This window comes from Melospiza melodia, chromosome Z (genome assembly GCF_035770615.1).
Source record: "Melospiza melodia melodia isolate bMelMel2 chromosome Z, bMelMel2.pri, whole genome shotgun sequence".
In the NCBI taxonomy this organism is placed as follows: Eukaryota; Metazoa; Chordata; class Aves; order Passeriformes; family Passerellidae; genus Melospiza; species Melospiza melodia.
The window spans coordinates 7,088,060-7,110,061 of NC_086226.1; the positions used below are offsets into that span (position 1 = coordinate 7,088,060).

At 44.0% G+C, this 22,002-nt stretch overlaps 1 protein-coding gene across 15 annotated transcripts in view; it reads left to right on the forward strand.

The window, feature by feature from the left end:
- The window catches only part of CELF4 (CUGBP Elav-like family member 4), a 711,932-nt gene that overhangs the window by 603,608 nt on the left and 86,322 nt on the right, over nt 1–22,002 (forward strand). For all 15 annotated transcript variants that reach the window (XR_010031333.1, XM_063181194.1, XM_063181200.1 and 12 more), the window contains exon 6: nt 12,802–12,945. Coding sequence is in view for 14 of the 15 variants with exons in the window: in XM_063181194.1 (XP_063037264.1) it covers nt 12,802–12,945 (144 nt within the window). In the remaining variant the exon portion in view is untranslated. The remainder of the gene's footprint in view (nt 1–12,801; nt 12,946–22,002) is intronic.

Sequence of the window (22,002 nt, forward strand, 5' to 3'; positions counted from 1 at the left end):
TAAGAAACTCATGTCTGAGGTTGTCACCCAAGTTTGTCATCTAAGTTTCTCTTATAATCAATAGAGGAAAATAGATACCTCTGGAGAAATTTTATTTTAGAGAAATAGATTTTGAAACCTGTCAAACTAATAGGCAAGCCCAAATAGAAGTGTGCTTTTTAGCTAATTTTAGGCATCAATTTGCTATGGTACTCCAGCTCCAAAATAGTGGTTCATCATCCAAAGTGCAACTTAGAATGAAAAAAGGACCAGAATGCAAAAAAGCACCAGTGCTTAAAAACTAAAGACAAAGCCAGTGCAGCTTAAAGTGAACACTTCACATTCAATGCTGGGAGACCTGAAATCTGTCCTGGATGTTTGTTGCCCAGATAAAGCAATTTGGGATTCAGAAACCAGGCATCCTGCAGCAGAGTCCCCTGACTCCTGTTCCATTAGATGTGCTGTGAACTTGCTTAACACAATAATGGTCAGCACTATCTTCATTCCATATCCTTCTTTAATTAATGGGGTTTAAAGCCATCAAGGCCTCAAGCTTCTGGTGGCTTCTCCTACCACACAGACCAAGTTCTCTCTTTGTTTTACTGCACAAGCCTGCAGCAGCTTGGTCAAAGCACAACATTTCCTCTGCATCCAGGCAATAGCATTCCAAGTCTATCCACGGCTGGCTGAACGTTTTCCATGAAAATTACTTTTCAGATGGACTCCTTGGTTTTGTGAAAAGGGAAAATGTGAGACTTGGATACAAGCACTGAACAGACGTTTGCCTTTCAGAGAAAGATTCAGTTTAGCTGAACTTTGAAAAAATGGTAGTGTTGCAATGCACAACTTCATTAACTTGGAGGCTTTCATTTAAATATTTTTCCATGCAGCTCTTATCAACACAAATGACAAAACCAAATTCATCAACAGTGTCCAGGAACCACCGATATCAAATGATGCAATTATTGCTCAGTGTTGTTAGATGACATATAGATTAGATCTTTTGGTACTTTGTAAAGTGCTTGTTGTACTTTACATTTTTTATTAAGCAAGAAAATATGAATGGCATAACACCTTGAATGAGGTTGATTTTGAGTATCTGTCCATCATGTTCTTTGGAAGTCCACCCATAGCAGAAAAATTTCCAGCCAAACATGGGTAACAATCAGGTGAAAAAATTGTCTTCTTTCCTTAGACAATGTACTGTCCATCCCTTCATACCATAAGATTTTTTTTTTCCATTATTTAAGCTAAAGGAATTTGTCACCTCTTTGGTTTATCAGGTAAGAGTGACTTAAATATGAGAGTATCAAAAACTGTCCCAAGAATCACAGAATTATTCGGGTAGGAAGGGACCCTGGAGATCATCTAGTTCCAGCACCCTGGCATGGGCAGGGATGCCAGGCACTAAACCACAGCTTACAAGTGGCTTTGTCCTGCGCAGTGGCCTCTTTCAAGCTAATGGCAAACGAGGCACTGGTTCTCATCTTCCTGGCTTTGGATGCTCGGGCACCCCACCAAGGAAGCCACCCCCAGCTCACACTAATGATTGCTGCTGTTATTGCTGTGCATTCCCATGGTGCTGCTATGACTTTGCAGAGCTCTGTGAGGCTGCCTTCAGACACAGCCCCACTGTGGAAACAGCTGAACAGCTGTGCTCACCCCTCACTAACCCAGCAGAGAAATATTTAGGTGGATTCGGGGCGGAGGGGAAAGCAGTGCAGAGCGTGCAGAAGATGCTCTGAGCAGGTGGAGGAAAGGAGGAGAATGGGCCTTTGTGGGCACGATGGAGCTGCAGGCCGGGTGCTGCGCTCGCAAGCGGAGGGGAGGCAGATTCTGCAGGAGCAGGCTGCACCCTTTAAAGCACTGAGTCGGCAAGAACTGCCTGGGAGGAGCAGCCTGGTGGCTCCGGTGAGTGGGGGGCCACAATGCCGTATATCAGCTGAGGTATTTTTAACAATTATTTTGATATAAACAGCTCTGAACTTGAGGAGCTCCATGTAAATGGGAAGCAGTGGGGCTTGTAATTAGATTTGTGTACACTTTCATAAATTGCTGGAAAACATCAAAGCCGTGATAGAAGGCTGTGGTGCACTTTATTTCCTTCTTCTGTTCTTCTGTTAATTGAATGGTTGATGTGTGGATAGGAAGCGTTGGCTTCGCAGAGTACTATTTACAGACCCGCTGACAGCTGCACTGTGAAAATTAACAGGAACAGAGCAGCCTCTGTCACAGCTCTTCCCATGAGGGACTTGCTTCAAATTAGATCATTTCTTTCATAGGAGAAACTTTCCTCATCGCTCCTCCCTCCTTTGCAAATACGCGCTCACATCCAGCTGCACGCTCCCTTCTCCCCTCAGGCTCATGGCAGCCTTTAGTGCTCAGAAGGGTTTGTCACTTCCACAAAGTTGGGGTAGTTGGGCTGCTGTTTAAAAGCTGCAGTGCATTCCATTTCCAGCAAGACACTTTCTTCGGGAAGTCACCCAAATTAGTGAGCCAGGTGCATGGAGCCACATCTTCGTGTTTGCAGGTCTCTCATTAACTGGAACACTCTTCTCATCCTCCCAGAAACTCTGGTAGACATCCTCTCAGACTACTGCTGCTGGAAATGTGGTTACTGTTGTTCCTAGAGAAAATTGCTGTGTGCTAAACACCATAAAAACCTCTGACAGGACAGCTCCTACACTCAGCAGTTTGCTAACTAAAGGCCAGGGTTAACCTGGCTGGATGAATTGCTTCAAAGTGTCAGTCAAAGTATAAAACTTCAAGGTCATCTACACTTTTGTTACAGTTGAAGGAGAGGGTCTAGGACCCAAGGGAGACTGTCTTGAGTAGCTGAGGGTTTAGGATTGATGCTCAAAATGCCAGTAATTACATCATCTGAAGGTCTCCTTAATAGACAAGACACAACAGAGAAGCAAAAGAAAAAATAATACAATGCATGGGAATGAGCAAGTCTTTTACATAATGAATCTATCTGTTTAGGCTGTTCTTAACCAAGTGACAGCAGCTGTTGTTCCTGGTTCCAGTAGAGAAGTAATAGCCAGTGAACACCTGAGAATCTAAATCTTAATATTTATTGATATCTGAGAAACACAGAATTAAGAATATCAAAGTTTAAGTTTTCAGTTCACTCCCTCACTTACTGAAAATGTCTTCATCCCAGTAACATAAACAGAACCACAGACAAACCCATAGTACAAACAGAGTTAAACAGACCACAATTCAGAGTATTAATTAACCAACAAAATTTACTTTCATTGAGATTCCAGCATGGGATCAAGTTCTCAACTGGTAAAAGCCACATTATGAGAGTCAGTAGAGACAGAGCCACTGAGCCCCTCAGGGTAAATGGTATCACAGAACCATCGAAGTTGGAAGAGATCTCTAAGTCCAACTATCAACCCAGCACCACCTTTGTAACTCCTAAACCACATCACCCAGATCCAGATGCCTCTTAAAACACCTCCAGGGATGGTGGCTCCACCAGGGTGACACATTCCAAAGCCTGACAACCCTAACAATGGTTTTCATTCTAATATCTAGCTAGGATGTCTCTTGTCTCAGTTTAAGGCCATTTTCTCTGACCTTCCACTGCAGCCACAGTAGGAAAGAACAGTCCCCACCTTGTAACCTCCTTTCAGGTAGTCACAGAGAGCCATAAGTTCTCCTCTTGAGTCTCCTCTTCTTGAAACTAAAATAGGAAGTGGAAAATCCATTAGACTTTCCTTTTACATGACCACAGAAACTCAAAGAGGAGATTCTCAGAGGTAATCCAGGCTGAAAGTTGATGCAGCTCCAGCATCTAAGTGTCCTTCATGACTCATACCTGAGTTTGGCTGAAAGTTAATTGCCCAAAGTGAAAAAGCCCAGCACAGACTGAGGTACCATCACCGCCAGTCCACCTGTCCAAATTAATGCAGAAGGCTGAGGCCTGGTTTTACACCATTGATATTAGAAAAACTGATGGGTGAAAATTGAGATGTCGACTCTGACCCTGTTTTTCTCTTTTCTGTTGATCTTGAACTCTCTAAAGAACACACGTTCTTTGCAATGTCCTTGTGCAACACAGAGGCTGTTTTGTTTAACTCAGGGCAAAGCACAGCACATCCATTCCTTGTATTAAAAAATTAGTAATAACTTAGAAAGCCATTTATAAGTCACCAGCGGCAGGCCTCGCCCTCTTTCCAGTAATAAATGATTTTTTGAATATGCTACTTAAATACCATTTATAAAAGTGTGTTGTCCTTTAGGATGAAAAAAGCAGAGGGCATGTAATACCTACATGTGAGTTTGCAGCCATTTCTACCAAAGTCCAGCGACTCCTGATAGCTCACCTTTGCTTCCCATGGAGCAGTGGGCTCTGGATGGAGGGGGAAAAATGCTCATAGACCCCATCCCAGCACTTCCATCAAGACTGCTGATTCTACAAGCTTTGGGACAGCAGGTTCCCAGTGTTGCCATAATTTCCCTTAATTCTTCCAACAAAAAGTAAAATTGTAAGACTGTGTTGCCTGCCTCTCCCATTGTTTCGTAAATTAACTAATTAATCATGTTTCTGGGTCACTGGACATCTTCCCTGGGCGTCCCTGCTCCCTCTGACCCATAGCATTCACTGCATCCAAATGGGACACAAGCTTGTGAGCCACATTGCCTCCTTCTGGGAAAAAAAATACTTGGTTGGCACCCACCCATCCCTTCACAAATCCAAGGGGAGCTGCTCATTAAATCAGCAGTGTGGAGGTGGCCATGGGGAGGCAGGAACAGGATCGTGCCACTCCTGGGAATTGCCCAGGTCCTGGTGATAACAGCAGCCCCTGCAACTCTTGCTCCACTCAACTCTTGTCTAATCCGTGTGAGATTAGCGCTTGAGGGGCTAAAATAATTCACAGGCAGGGACTTTCCTGGGATATCAGAGTAATTGAGAAGCCTCCAGCCTGGGAGAAATGAAAGAGTCCCTGCCTGCTAAGGGAGTTCCTGGCCTGCTAGAGGTAGCTCCACTGGGCATCACCACCTTCCTGTAATAAGGATTCAAGATGTCAGCATTGTCTTTACCTCTTCTGCTTGCTTTGGGGGCATTTCTTTCTTCCTCCTTTTCTCTTCCTGTATCTTTTGATCTAAGCCTCATTTATATCAGTGGGAGCTTCCCACACAGTTAAGTAGGCTCTGGATCAGCATTAAATCACTCTGGATTCTTCTCATTTTTTTTTCCTTAAATTCACCCCTTCCCAGCCTTGCTCTGGTGTGTGTTCAGTACTGATACCATGCATTCTTGTGAGGAAAACAGAAAGATCTTAGTAAATGGTGGAATGCTATCCCTGTGCAAAACATAGCATTAGCGATGCAGTAGTTATTATCCAAATGGGTTTTGCAAAGTTCAAATTTAATTTCTAGAGGACAAAGATGTCCTCCAAGAATCAAAACAAAGAATCAGAACAATGACTTTCAAATAATACTCTCAGCTGAAGCTCACACAAAGTCATGAATGTGAAGCATCCTACCAGACCCCAATGTCTTTGCCTCAGATGTCCACTGGCAAGTGAAATCACATAAAAGAGCATGTTTGACTTCTCATTCCAAATGGAAATGGTCTGGTTGGTGCCCACAGGAATAGTGGTTGTGAAGATGGCGTGTTTCAGTCTTAGTGGAGTGGAAAACAGCAAGGGCAGATCCTTCAACATAAACCAACTTTTTATTTCACCAAAACCCAGGAGAGCTGCACTGAATTTACACCATTTCATTGCTTCAGTTCACCATCTGTTTCTCTGTATTAAAGCATGGGTGACACCTCCCTGAAAGCAGAATATTTTCTCAATTAACTGTAGAATCATAGAAAATTTTGGGTTAGGAGTAACCTTTAAAGCCCATCTGGTCCAGCCCATGTCTGGACAGTGCCTGGAGATCTCCAGTTTAAACATGCTGCAAAAATTCAAATCATTTACTATCTCAATTGGGCAGCATGGTTTACACCACAATAGCCTGGAGTCTTGCAGCATGACAGGGATCTGGGAAGCACAATCATGTGCAATGCAGTGCCTTGGAAATGTTCTTTTTTGTCATATGAACATCTGAAATGTATCTGCCCAGCTTGCCAGCCCTTCCTCAACATCTCTTTTTTTCCCCCAAAGTCATCATAGGCTGTTCATGTCCTCATCCTGAGGTGCCAAAGAGGTGTGGAGTTCTTGTGGGCAGAGTCCTGAGGCATCAGGATCTCCATACCTGGTTGAGATTCTACTTTGCTTCGACAACAGTCAATTCACATTATGACCCTGGAATAATTCCACTTCTCTTATTTTCATCCTTGCTTGTTTAACTGAATGGAGAGATCATTCATAGGCTCTATGCTGCAGCTTCCAAACATGTTTTTAATAGTAATCATAATTTATAAAAAATCTTAAGCTTTTTTTTTTTTTTGGTGTAAGTATATTTTATGGGGAAGTATATTTTTAGTTAATATGGAATTAAACATACCTAATCTTTTAAACCATGTTGCTCTTATTGGAAAGGGGAAATATACAACATTTTCTTTTGGATTCTTAATTTTATGTTTTTCTTCAAATAGGCAAAAAAATCATTTACTCCTTTCACGGTCCTAAATATCAGGAAAGAATCACTACTCTGTTAGTGTAATGTAACAATACCTCCCACTTCATAATGCATTAAGGGAGGTGAATGATTTTGTGAGGCCTTTTATCATTCATAGACTGAGCTGAAAAATGCTTGAAAAAAATCGCTTGAAGAACTCCGCTTTTAAGTTTAGGTTTTTCAGATACCTGGCTTTGATTCGAGAGGCATACTAACACTTGGGTTATATATTGAGTTCCTCCTAATTAGAATTGGGTACAGTGACACCAGGACTCAATGATTCTGTTGCCCTGTGGAAAGCAATAACTTCAGCTCTGAGAGACACCTGGTAAGTAGTGTATGGGCAAATAAAACCTAAATCAAGCTTCCACTCCAAATAAATTAACAGCTCCGGAGACCTGTGAAGGGAAGTACCTGCAGCAACTCTCTCTGCTTAGACATTGCATGAAGAATCTTCTCTACTGAGGGAGCAGCATTATCAAAGGGTCCATCACTACGGTCCTAGATGAATGCCTCCTTTCCCCTCTCCATCTCTGTCACTCTCAAGAGTGTCTAAACCAGCTCTCAGGACTGTAAAGTGGAAATAGCTCCTAGTGACTGCTGTCCTACTCATCTTTCAGATGAGACATGAAATTGAAGCCCTGAGTGCAGAAAAATAACATATTTCACAAGATGGGAAGGATGTTAGTCCTGGTCTTTTGGTCACTTTCCAGCCTGGGTAATTACATTTCTGCCTAGCAGAAATTCCCACTGCTCTGCAGTTTAATTGGACAGTAGTTTCTTTTTCACTTGCCTAAAATCCCAGGTTGGGGTCCAACCCCACTGTCGAATCCACCAGCCCTCTTCAATAGAGCTGCATAGGCGTTTCCAAAAAATTCCAAATTTGTTTTCAAACTTAGGGGACATCATGCCAAATGGCCTGAGATAACAGAGCCCAAAGCAAATAAATCTTCCTTTGGCTTTTGGGCCTTAACATCAAGGATTCTTGCATGGAAATATTACCCTGATTGTCTTGCTGAAGGTCAGCATCCTCCCAGCTCTGTTTTGTAGTCACAAAGGGAGTGCTAAGACAAAATTTCCACCACTTTCTGTGGTGACACTTAGGAATACAGTCATTGCCCAAAAGACAAGTGTCCAGCAGCACCTACTCATTTAAGCATCTTTGTGTTGATGGCTGAAGGTATTTTATAGGATCTGCATATTCAGATCTCTTATACTCAAGAGTTTAGACACTGGAACTTTAATATAAAAAATTTTTTACAAAATATTTTTGGCCTAGAACTTTTATCTGGCTCCATTTGAGCTAACAAAGATGTAAAGGTCCACCTACACGAGACAGTCTTGTGTTAAAGGACTTAAATGTATGTTTGCCTCCAGCAGGAGATTCACTAAGCTTAAAGTGAAACGCACCGTAATTACTTTGGCAAATTAGGCCCAGATTCATCAGTTTTGAAGGAAAAAGGTGTCTAACCATCTGTGGAGATTAGTAACCTAAGGAATCAGAGCAGATTTATAGGGCTGGCAGGAAAAGGAAATTCATGCATATATTCTGCAAGGCCAGACCTTCACAGAACTTTTCCTAAGAATATTGTTCTAGGGAGAAGCAACTGGACACCTGAGCTAGTAGACAGGGATGGGAAGCAAAACAGCCCCCCTGTAATCCAAGCAGAAGCAGAAAGAGACCTGCTGAGTCACTTAGGGGCTCACAAGTCTATGAGACCAGATGAGATCCATCCTAAAGTGATGAGGGAGCTGGTGGAAGAGCTCACCAAGCCCCTCTCCATCATTTACCATCAGTCCTGGCCCACCGGGGAGATCCCAGATGGCTGGAGGTGCCAATGTGACATGCATCCATCAGAAAGGCTGGAAGAAGGGTCTAGAAAAATACAGACCTGTCAGCCTGACCTTGGTCCCCAGCAAGGTTGTGGAACAGATCATCTTGGGCGCCATCACACCTGCAAGATAGCCAAGAATGTCTGAGGAATATGGGGTCGTTTAGCCTAAAGAAGAGGAGGCTCAGGGCGTATCCTCTACATCTCTCTCCACAACTCTCTGAAATGGGGCTGTAGCCAGGTGAGGGTCAGTTTCTCCTCCCAGGCAATAGGACAAGAGGACAAAGTCTTAAGCTGTTCCAGGTGAGGTTTAGGTTGGACATTAGGAGGAATTTCTACACAGAAAAGGTGATGGGGCATTGGAATGGACTGCCCAGGGAGGTGGTGGAGTCACAGTTCCTGGAGGTGTTTAAGGAAAGACTGCATGTGGCCCTCATGGTCTGGTTGACACAGTGGTGTCTGGTCACAGGTTGGACTCAATTATCTCAAAGGTGTTTTCCATCCATGTTGATTCTGTGATTCCGTGATTTTTCCCTGCTCCTGGGTAGTAATGTTTGGCCTCCTGAAACGCTTTTACTTAATCCGTGTATACACTCCATTTGGAAGACCATATCTAATGAGAAAAAGTTCCAACAACCAGGCAATAGATTTGTTTTCCTTTGCCTTTAAATGAAATATCAATGGATGGATATTTTATTTTTAGCTGAATATAAAATTTCACAAGCGACCTGTCAAGCTCCTGTTTTCAAGAATGACTTTATTTCACACGTCAAGACAGCCTGGGAAATTAGTTTTTCTCACAGAGGGCTCTGATTAGGGATTACAAAGTGAGTGTGGCGCAGAGTGATTTTTCCTCCATCTTTTCCCTCGCCCCACCAACCTAGAGAGTGCCTGACTCTGCTGACTAAGGGGAGCAATTCATTACCATGCGTGGTAGGGGGATGGGAAGAAAGATAGCCATATTAAGTAGACTTGCTGGCCCAAGAGAGAATAGGAGAAGCATAATAATACTTAGCCCTTATCATTCTTTTCATCAGTAGATATCAAAGCACTTGAAAAAGGAGGTTGATTTGAGGGGAAAAGAGATAAATTCCAATTGCAAGCAGCCTATTGCAGAGGCACCAGCAGGAAGGCTCACTTTCATGATAGTATCTTCTGACTGTGGGTCTGCAGGGTAGAGAAATGAACAGGTCCTTTCCTCTGAAAAATGTAGAAGTACATTTCAAATGTTATTGACTTACCCAGTGTAACTCTCATGGGGTTTGGCAAAATATGAGGTCCAGTCTGAGAACTGGAGATTATGTATTACTAGTAAATGACACAGCAGACAGGACCTATTGCCTTTGCCAGCAGACAACAGCTGATTTACACCATGGTTTAACTCCTCACGGAAGCAATAAATAATCCAGATGAAGGGCTGCAGCATTTTTACCCCATGGAAAACATGGCCCATTCTGGGGCATTTCTATTGCTGTCCAGTGGATTAGTAGCAGTCACTGGAGTAGAAAGCAGCCCTGTTCTGCTGTATATGAACAGCAATATTTGGCTCCACTGTTAAAAGTCCCACACTGGCTGATCTGATACAGTTTACTGCCTGATTTCCTTTGGGCCACATCAAAGAGCTGCACATGAGGAACCACACACTGAAAGTATCAATCCCAAGGTCAGTCTCCATATTCAAGAGCAGTGCAGCATCTCTACTGGCTACACAACTTTAACCGCTTACATGCACATCTCATTGCAGAGAACTCTCAGGAAAACCTCGTCTTTTTCTCTTCCTTCTTTGTAGTGTGTGGTCTAGCTTGAATCTATTTGCCAATGGCCTTTCTGCCCCGTGTATATGATAGCAATGTTCAAAGAGGCCTGAAGTCCTGCTGCGACAGGCAGCCCAGAAAAACATCTCTCAGGAGGCAAGATGAGATCCCATTGGGTCAAACAGCTGCTGTGCAGTCACTATGACTCACATCAGAAGGGAAGAACACTCCAGGGGCCAGCACTTCATGTGGAAGTTACCCATGTTTTCATGATGCCATCTACAATAATAGCTTGGTTTTCAACAGTGTGAGGCATCACCAAATGCCTGAGGCAGTTCCCTGGCCCTAAGACTTCCAGGGCAAATAGAGAGCGAGAGAAAAGGAGAAGGAAGAAGACACCAACTTATTTACACTTGCCTGTCATGCTAACAGGAGCAGGTCACAGCAGAAGAAACGCCTTCTGCAAAAATGAAGACACTCTCACTCAGTTTCAAAATCCTCCATCCTGCATTGTGCTCATCATGATGCAGGCTCTGCTCTGCAAATCACAACAGCAGCTCTGAACAGCCCAATCTGCTGTGGACCAGTGCCTCCCTCCAATACAGCTGCAAATAGGTTTAAATCATTAGATGCAAGTTACCAAACAGTCTCTTGGATCAGGGTTAATTAAATGAGTGTTGAAATCTAATTAAGAACTGGTCCAGGTGATAATTAGCAGGAAATGTATGCATTAAAATATTCATTTGTCGATGAGCTGCAATTAAGAGTGTGATTTGGGGAAGGATCAATATCTGCATCATGTGATCTGAAGAAAAATTAAAAGTCACCCAGCCTTCAACAGAAATGCAGGGGAATTTTGGCTACAGGTTTTTTCTCTCTCCTCCTCCACTCCCCCTTCTGTTTAGGTTTTATAATAACTGCTGAAGATTGCTCTCCATCTTTGAATGGAGCATTCATCTCTGCATCCCTTTGTTTTCCTGAAGCACTTCTTTCAAAACCTTGCTCTTCATCACATTGTGTGAGTGGGTTAGAGATTTATTAGAGAGAGACTAACAGGTCAAAAAGAAAGATTCTTTGCCAATGAAAATCACTTTCTCCCAGTACAGATTGCTAATCCAAGGGAGCATCACTCATTGTGTGGTGTTAGATTGTTGGGGTCTTTTTTTAGCAGGTTAATTCCTCAACTCTTTATTCATAACTGAGAATCTGAAGAGGCTATTGAATATGTATAGCTTAGACTTATTTATACATATATCTATAGCTGTGGTTTACTACACTCCTCCTAATTTGTAGCAGAGCAATTCCGCTTTTGCTGAGATTATTTTTTCTCTTTGCAGGTACATAGGGGCATGTGTAAGCCAGTTAATAATATTTTTATTGTGCAATTCCAGAAAATTCATCCTCTGCTAGGACAACAAGGGTCCTGCAACAGTTCAGCTCCTCTGGCATGGAGCTGTTCTTCCTCTACTGCCACAGCCAGAACTGAGCTGGTTGTTTCCCCACTGACAGTACTTTGACCAGTGAACACCAGTTTGTCAGAACAGAAGCCGTGGGAGCACAATTATTTCAGCTGCTCACTGTCAATGTCCTGCCCATCTCCCCAGGCTGGGGGGCAGCCCAGCTCCCAGGGCAATGCCCACTGCTGTCAGGGCTGCAGCCAGATTGTCCCTCCCCTGCACCTCCTCCTTCCCTTCCTTACCCTGTGGGGAAGCAACCAACCCATGAAGTTAGGACTTCCTTGGAGAAAGACCAAAAAATGTCCTCCTAGGTAGATATATTTCTTCTCATCTCTGCCCCCTATCAGAAATTTAAGGATTGCAGCTATTGACCCTTCATCTACTTGTGGGAAGGAGAGGGATTTCTTTCATTCCCAAAAGCACTGCATTTTTCACAGATTTCTGCAGGCAGCTCTGATGATCATCCATAGTTCTGCCCTGGTGTTGACTACAGATATAATCCTAATATTGTAGATCTTTCCTGGGAATGTGTGGGCTCTTTCCTGGTAGCCTCTATTTCCTACTGTTTGTGGAGAGGGAGCTCAGGTCCCTCCAGTATTACTTTTGGTCCCTTAATCTGGCAGTGCTGAAGAGATGCTGTTTCATGATGGCACATACACCCTGCCTAGCATACTGACTCCTGTCTCCAAGGCTGGACAGGGATTTCCCATTGGGCTTGGGGGTTACAGGACGCAGCATTGAAAGCGTGATCCACTTCAGGGGTCTGGAATGCAGAGACCTCACCCATTCCACCAAAACAAATCAGTCTACAAATCCTACCACATTCATGCAGCAAAGCCTCCTACGTTTCCCTGCACCATGTCCAGATCTTTGTCCTCTGACTCAACATTCTGGGCCTGAAAGTTGAAAGAATAAGGCAGCAACTTTTGCAGAGAAAATGTAAATGACATCCTAGAAGCTTTGGAATTATGGAAACTAGGAGCCAGGCTGCTGGCATTCACCCTCCAGGGTCCTTTGCCTCTTGATGCTCGCGCTCTCTTGCAAAAGCCAAAATTCCCAGCCTGATAGGTTGCACGGAAAACATCAGCACCTGAATTCCATTCCACTAAATCTGTGTTAGGTGTATGGACTGATGAGCTGGAGTGCATCAGGCTCTGATTCCCTGTGTGTCTCCTTTTGTTTCCTGTGCTGCAGGGAGCCTCTTCAAGCCTGGTGGTGAAGTTTGCGGACACGGACAAGGAGCGTACGATGAGGCGCATGCAGCAAATGGCAGGACAAATGGGCATGTTCAACCCCATGGCCATCCAGTTTGGAGCTTATGGAGCCTATGCACAGGCAGTAAGTATAGACAGCAGCTCTCTGAGTGTTCATGGGAGGGGGGACTATCACCTGGAAATGCACAAAAACTCGTGGGAGTGGACAAAAAACCTGAGCAGAAGAGGAAGCAGTGGCTTATCTGTTGAACTGGTTACATGACGGGAGTAAAAATTAGCCGTGCCTTCCAGGGTAGGCTCTGGGAATCTCCCAGGTGTCTCCTAGGTGCCATAGACAGCTCTAGCAGTAACTTTTGGATATGTGTGGACCTAGGCAGAACATTTACTAGGGGGACTAAGCCATTGTTGTGGAATGAAAACACACTACACTTTGAGGATTTGGATAAAATAAGCCTGCTCACTTTATCCCAATTATCCCAGTTATCCCAGCTTTCGGCCTCACATCACCAATACCCTGCTGTGCCTTGCATCAGCATGGGTACCTTTGGAGTGACCACAGGACAAAACACCAGCTGTTGAGAGAAATGCTTTTAGATTCACAAGCATGGTAGATGATAATGAAATGTACACACAGACATATGCCCACACAAAATCCTGCTGCCCCAAACAGTATGATTGAAACAGACTGGGGAAAAATCCTCTTGTGCTAACTTCAGGTTTCCTGTGGGCATACCAAACCTGAGAAGACGTGACTGTACAGGCGCTGGGGTCTTTATGATGTTATTAAATGGATGCCTCTGAAATTACTTGTTTTCATTAGGATAAAATTAACAAGGATCTGCAAGACAAGACCAGTACCAGGTAACTTGGGCTCTCTGCCAGATATTTTGGAGGAAGGTGGAGGTGGTGCCTGCAGCAGGCAGACACAATACTTCCCAGTGACTTTGGCTGCTTTCTCTCAAGCAGGTTTTCAGGCAGTGGCAGTGTACATAGCTACTTCTTCTATTTGATGACAAAATGTGGCCCCCTGCACAATTTGTGCTCAGGAGGGAAGTGCTGTTGAGCACATTGTCCAGAGTAGCACCTTACTGAATGGGAGACCCAAACCTTGCTTAGGTATGTAGGACCAGCTCAGGAATAACACTTTGGTGTGCCAACACTCCTTCCAGAGCAATGACCACAAGGTTTTCCTTTCTTCCCTGACTGTTTCTTTCTCATGTGTTGGCACCAAGTATTTCCCATTATATCACAGTGTTTCCTTTTTAATTTGAAGCTCTTGACATTTCCTCTCTGAAAGCCCTGTGCCTCACACAAGGAGTAGGTTGTGTACAATCCAGCCCACCCCTTGTGTGAGCCATGCAGAATTGTGAGGATGTGCTGTAGAGCTCCACTGAAGTTCTTTCTCTCCTTACAGCTGCACCTCTTGGTGCACCTCTGGAGTTTTTATTCTCTCTTTTCTGGAAAAATTCTATTTTTACTTCTATTTGGTTATCTTCATTTTTCTTCCTAGTCAACGTCAGTCTCTGTCTTTTCCTTGTCTTCTGCTCCCCTCCTCACATTGTAGAAGAGTTACTTCCTCTGTGTTTAACACTCCCCCTGGCCAGAGAAAGCTGCAGGAAGAGGAAAAGAGACAGTAAATCCCAAATGAGCCTGGGTTAGTGGCCAGCAGACTCTCAGAGGGATGTAGCACCTTTGCCCCCATGAACCAGAGGAATTAACAGGAGGCAATCCACAGACAGCTTGGGACAAACATTTGCTGAGGTTGTCAGGCAGGAGAAGTGGCTTCAGTGTCACTCTGCAGACATTGATCAGGCAGCTGGAGAGATGGCCAAGACACCACTGTCCTGATGTCCTGGTCCAAAAACTATTCTTGCATTATTCTTAATCTAGAGTAACTCTTCTAATTTCCAGACAAGGTTTATGCTGATATGAGAGGATGTTGTCTGCACCTTTACACCACAAGTTTCCTTTGTTTGTCACGAGATAAGACAGGTGCATTATGAGGGGAGGTGAGGAATCAGGACAGAAGGAAGAGGAAAAACAATTTCTGGTCTGCTCCCATCCACTTGAAACAAATGGATATTTTTCATGTTGATTTCTGTGGAAGCAGAATTAGACCCATACTCTTTTATTTTATATTTTTCTGATAAAAATGCTAATAAGGGGGGAAAAAAATAAGTTTTAGATCTTGACCCATTGGATATGACAAGCTGGTGACACCAATTACCCTGGGGACTTGGGAGCTGTCTAAATGATGGGATCACATTTCTGTGTGGCGCCTGTGGACCCAGAGCGTGCTCAGAGGCTGTCTCTCAATCAGCCTCCCTATCTGCTCCATCTCACAGGCTCACACAAAAGGGAGGGAAGGCAGAGCCGGGGCTCTGTGACGTTGCCTTGGTCCCGATTAATCCAGCCCAGGCTGCTGGCTCTCAGATATCAGGGTGATTGGCACCTAGCAAATGCCAGCAGGAGATGGAGGGATCGATAGCACGGAGGGAGAGGGAGACAGCAGTTTTACCCAGCCTGAAGTCAAAGAGCTAAGGCAAGGCAAGAGGAGGGAAACTGAAATATCAGGATTGTCATGACTGGTGATGCCACTGCCACCAGCAACTCTTGTGACATTGGTTGAATTGTTTGACCCCCTGATCTTGTTTCTTCATGTGCAAATAAGCCTGATGATCAGGTTTATTTATTTTCTCTTCTCCCTCAGGGACGCGGCTCTCTCTTGTGCTGTCTCTCCATGAGCTTTCTCAGGGTGGTGTGACAGTAACAAGAGTAAGAATTGCCTCAATGCTTCATAGTGAGACCACCACAAGCCTGAGACATCAGGCTCTCTGATTCCTAGCCTGTCCGCCCAGCTATCCCCCAGCAGAACAGACCTGACTGATGTTTCTGTATAACAATTCCCAAGCAACCCCATGACAGTGGTTTTTCAATAGTTTCTAATGGTCTTTCCCCGTGGAGGAGGTTGCTCAGGACCCCATTTCTGCAGCTTCTGGCTGAATTTTCCCCAGAGAAGCATCTTGCACGTCACTGTGACCAGATTATCTCCAAAAAGCCTCGATGAAACCAAGGTGGCCAGTGCAGCAGGAACCCCATGGTGTATCTGTTTGATAGATTGGTGGACAGAGCCATGGCTTCACCAACGCAGCAGCACCACTGAGGAGAGGCAGCAAGGGTCTCAGACCATTAAAGTTTGACAGATAAAGTTTATTGTTGCTATCAGGACAGATTTGGACCCCAGGTTACCTCCCTCACAGCCCAGCAAATGGCCATGCCACAGCTCTCAGGCTGCTGCACGCTGCCAACCCCCTCAGCCCCAACTTAACTTTAACCTTGATAACAGCCATGGTCTCAGCCAAGCAACCAGTCCTGGGGTTCAGCAGCCATCTGGCCTCAGACACAGAGGCAAAAAAATGAGGAAGCAAGGGGAGTTCTCCACTGTGTGTGGTTTTCTATCCCCTCCTCTTGTGCCACCGTCAAGCAGCCCAGACAAAGCTTGGCACCAACTCTGTCTGCTGTTTCAGTGGCACAGAAAGTCACATCAGACCCACCTCACCTCTTTTGTATGCAGCTCAAGGCAAGTCAGATTTCATAGCTTCCTAAAGCTCCCAGAGCCCCTACTCTAATTTATTTCAGGGTGAGTTTTTTGATTGTTTTAGTTTTTTTCTCTTCAGCAATACCTTCCCATACTCATTTGACTTCCCCTTTTATGGAGCAATTATTTATTTTATTTCACAAGGGTACAGGGCACCAGCCCCTTTCATTGTTGGGTTACGGTGGATCTACATCAGCTGGGTACTGACAGCTGCTCCTGCAGACTGAGGCCAGGCTGAGGTATGGATCTGGGCTCAGCCTGGAGAGGAGGAGAGTGATGTTGCCTGGCACCACCTTTGATTTTCTGCCAGCCTAGGAAGAACCTGCAGGCACACTCCCCACTTCACAGAGCACAGCTCACCCACTCAGGGTGGCCAAGCCCAGAATCACAAGCAGTGACAGTCAAAACTGCCTGTGGATGGTGGTAGTACAGCCCTGGTACAAATAATCTACAGTTCCTGCAGGTCTTTCTTTGAATGAAAGGGGCAAGGAGTGTTTAGTGCCTGTCTCATGTCAGTGAGACATGTCTCATGCCTCACCATGCAGAAAGGAAATGTGCACAGATCAAAAAAGGGTGAGGGAGATGGGAAAATGCAGAAGAGCAAAGCAAGAACAAAGGAAAGAGCCTTGGAAAGTGACAGATTCTGTATAAATTATTTAATTTTTAAATTATTTAAGATAAGATCAAAGTCATAAATCAAGTTTGCATAAAAAATGGGTTGGGACTGTTAGCCACAGTCTTCTGGCCAAACTCCAGCCATGGGACTGATTGCATCCTGCAGCAGGGGTTAGGCAGAGAGTCAGTGTGTAAAAAGAGACAGGCTGGGACAGAGACAGCACAGGCAATGCTGACATTTGTTCTCTGGCCTCGAACAAGTCCTTTCTCAGTAAATCCCAGCTCTCCTCACTCTGAAAAGGTACAAATGGCTGCTGCTCCTGAACTGCAGAAAATAACTGCAGCAAAAATTTGGAATATCCAGCGCAGCAGAGCTCTCAGACATCACCTTAAGTGGTCTCCTTGGGAAGTTAGGGCAGCAGTTACCACCACGCTGACCACAAAACCCTGGGTGCCCCGCTCTGCCTCCCTGTCCAGCTCCAATGGAGGTGAAAGGATATTTCTGCTAAATGATCTGAGGTAGTGCTGACAGGAAGAATTGCTTTTTCCAATATTTCTTCAGTTTGGACTGTGAAATTATTTTGGAGAGATAGTTAAAAAAAGAAATCAGCTAGCCCTATGAAATCAGGGGAAAATTACTGACTGTAGGCTGCCTTCTGGATATAATAGTTAATACATTTAAATTACCAAAATGGGACAGTATATTTGGTAAATAGTACCTGTTATGCAAATTATTTGCACTTAACCGTTCCAGAAGAGGAAGCTATTTTGAAGCCATAATACTTTTTAGCAGGGATAATACCATATTTCTGACCAGCAGCTCCCAGGTTATAATGAACACTGGAAATAATGAACACTAAGATTTGGGCTCTACATACAAATTTTTTAGGTCTTTTGGGGGGTTTTCCAAAGTTCCCAGGAAGTTAGGAACCCAAGCTATTGTGTGTCAGACTTTGGAAAGACACTAAGACATGAATCCGGGTGTTGCATATTTGTTTAGGTTTTTTTAATATCCTAATTATATTTAAATATTGTTTTCAAAGCAGAAATTTCTATTTCCAAGAAAACACAACAAGTATGAAGGACAATTCTGATTTTTCTACAAATTATCTTCTGTTTGTTTCAAGGCTTGTAAAGTATTTTTAGATTTACCTCCCAATAGCCAGTTAGGTGTAGCGGACATGAATTTGTCAATTACACAATTTTACCAAATATGAGTCGTATTACTGCTTGATTGATTACTTTACTTACCTCTTTCTATCACAGGGATACCATGAGGATTCATTAGCTAAGTCTGTATAGATCATTAGAGGTGGGAAGTGTGGGATACTCTTACTACTACTACTACTACCACTACATTATTATTATTATTATTATTATTATTATTATTATTATTATTATTATTATTATTATTATTACTATTATTATTACTATTATTATTACTGAATGAAGAATATGAAAAATCAAACAAAGCATTGCGTGGTTCAGACACAAAGATAGAAAATAGCACTGGAAAAAAGGAGAAGGTCATCACATTGTTCAGAGTAAGACCGGAGGGCAATGATCACGCTATTTCAGAAAGAGCTCATCAGAAATAATCCCCCTTTCTCCTCTTCCCCCTCTTCAGTTTCACACACATTTCTTTTGGGGCATGGGGAAGGCATTGCTTTTCCTATTTCTAGCAGGATTTTTGTTCTGAGAAAGTTCCTTCATCCCCCACGCAATTGTTCCTCCTGTAAGAAAAAGACATTATCGCCTGCCCTTGAGTATCATTGCAACTTTCAGTAGGAAAAAGATGAGTGAGACAAGCCCTTACATGTGTCTGTATTGATCAGACAACTCTGCCACCCCTTCCCATGCTTTAGATGGCTTTTCCAGGGCCTCTCCACCTGTTCCCAGCCCTGGGATGGTGACTGCAGGCTCCTGTCTCTTGGGGTGCTGGTTCCAAGGGCAGGAACAGGTCTGGTAGCACCTCCTGGTCTCCTCAGAAGATAAATATTTGAGCAACAGAAAAGACAGCGGGAAAGAAGGAACGAATTGCTAAAATGAATGGGGAAAAGCTCTAAATGCTGAGGCAAAGGTCATGCAAAGGAAGTAAGAGAAGCAGAAGGAAGTACGTCCTTTCAGCTAAGGGAGGGAAAAGCTCCTCTCTGTCCCCTTGGATCAGCCTGAGATAATAAGGCTGCTGCCTTCCTGATTAGTGCTCTGTAGCCCCAGCCCAGGCAGGGAAAATCTGCATTTCAAATGGCATATTTTAAAGTACACAATACCCAGGGGCCCTGCTGCTATTGATTTGCCTCTGGTGGGGTCACTGCCTCACTTTCTACAGCTTTATTAACTGGGACCATGCACTGGGTCTCTTTCAAAGTGAAAGGAGAGTGGATGGGACATTTGTCTTCAGGGGGAGCTGGGGAAGGAGTGGGGTGACTTTCATTGGGAATGCCTTGGGGGTTTTAGAAGGAAGACTGGTGACCCTTACAGGACTTGTTCTCCTGCTGTAAATTTCCCTAGAGCCACCCTGGGGGGGAAGCAGGTGGGTCTTACGCACTCAGCTCCTTTCAAGGTGACTGAATTCCTGTCCTCCCACCCTCGTGGTGCCATTGCACTCTCCAAGCTCTGACCATCAACCACTGGGCTGGGCAGGAGCCCCCTCTTCCTCCCCACAACCTCTGCCCCTGAGCCCCTCCAGACAGAGTGGCATGGCCACAAATGGGATCTGTGACCTCAGAAGTTCAGCAGGAAATTTGTCAAGGGTTGGAACATCCAGACATTCCTGTGCCTTGGTTGAGGCCACCTCTCCAGGCAAGGAAGCAAAGCCACCAGCTGGGGTGTACAGCTGTGCTCAGGTGGGGAATGCTTCGTTCCTTCCAGCTCCAGCAACCCCACTTTTACTCTGTTGACTTGGTCTGAAGGCTGCAGAGAGGCCTGTGTCCTCTGGGTCATGGTGTGAAGGGCTCATTTCAACATCCAGAGGGGTTCCCATATCTCTAAATCATCTCAGAGAGTTCATCCACAGAGCACTGAGAATAATAGATATTGGGTGAATGTTCCCTGCAGGAGCACCTCTGCTTTGTAGCAGAAGAACCTGATCTAGTTTCCCATGTCACAGGTTAGGATTTTTACCACATCAAAGTGAAAAGGGGTAAGAAAGTGCTAGAGGCTATAAAACTATTTATTAAAATCTACAAAGCTACAAATCTGTGAAAAATATATTTTTAAAAACAAACCCAAATCTTTAGGTATCACCCAGGTAAAAATACCTAGAACAGAAAATGAGATGTGAGTCAGCACACATAGTGTTGGAGTCAATCCAGTGTTAAAGATGGGTGGATGGATTCCCCTTCCTCCTTGACTTCCTTGGCATAATTTCTAATATTGCCTGCTCAGTACCTCCTCTGGAGAATTAACTCAAATGATGCCCAGGAACAAATGTACTCCTTAAAGGAGAATCATCATAGTGTATAATAAAAAAGATTGTCTAATCACTCCACCAGTAATTACAAAGAGCAAAATATCACTAATTAAAATGTAAAAGTGCCTTGTGCAGGGTAAAATAAAACAGGGTGATCGACCATCAAAGGGAAAGTCATCACTTTGCCACCAATCTTTATTAGGCTTCAAAAAATAACAATACTCAAATCCAGTAGAACACATTTCACCTGTAGTCTGACAATGTGTAGAGTCAGGTATCCTCTGTTACATTTTATTGCTGGAGAAACCAAAGCAAGTTCACATAATTTGTGCATAGTTATTCTGCAGGTTTTTGTCAGAGCACCCCTTACTTTGGACTGTTGATGGATGGTGGCAGGGAAAGTTTCAGCATTTGAATGAGTGCAGTGATTTCAAGGGTTTGTTTTAGTGTACATGTGTAAGAATGGTTAATTTAGCTGATATTTCAATATTAAAGCGAACAGAAGGGAACAGTCTGTTCCTTGCCATGACTTCTGAGGTCTGTTTAATTCTGAGAAGCATGTCCCATGTGCTTAAAGTACAGCATCAGAGGGTGATTTCCTGATGGGAGAGAGAGTGAAATCAGAGAGAGCAGTGAAACAGAGTTATTCAGATTTTGGAGACAGCAAAGACATGAATCACTTCCAAAATCACCACAGAAAAACATTTCTCTTTTCCACTATTATCATCAAGTCACAGATTACCAGAGACTGGGGAATGTGCAGTTTTCCCAAATTTTCTGTACGTGTTCTTTTCCCCGCCTCCCCTTCTCTAAGCACCCAGAAATTGTCACTGCTGAGGGTTGGATGCTCAGACATTCCTGCCCTGTCTGGCTCTTTGTTCAGCATCAGGAAAGGAGACAAGAAGCAGCTTCAACAAAACTGTCTTATCCTTCACACCAGGACCATTTTAAAATCTCTCTGCAGCCATACTGTCCACATGAACCTCGCGAGCTCTGTGCTGGGCTCTGAGTGTAACATAAGGATTACAAAGCCTTGTTTTAATGAAAAAAGCATTCCCAGGCTTCATAAACATTCACCAGCATTCTGCTCCAAAATTTATAGCCCCAAATGCCTGAAAATGCTGCCTGGGTTCCTTATTTCTGACTTTTGTAGGTGCCCTGAAAGAAGCAACATTGTGACTTCCTAGAGAAAATTAACTGAGAAGGTTGACCCAGATCAAAACCACAGGGAAGGGGTTTTCTCATTAGACAAATCTAATCTTGCTAAAACAAGCAAGGGGAGCTCCCTTCTCATTGGGGAAGAGAAGGGAGTGAAGTGAAGTACGGCACTTCTGAGGGTTTCTGATAGTGTTGGAAGTCGGTGCTATGATCTGGTTAGGAGTTTTGGTTGTGGTTTTTCTCAGTACCCAGCTGAAGCCTCCTAGCGGGACCAGGAAAAGTTGTTTTTTGTCACTGACAGGGGAAGAAAAAAACAGATTATCCCTAGAGAACTAGTCAAAATTTCTGCTTTGGAGAAAGAATCCCCTTTTCCTACATACACTCCCATCAGTAACCTC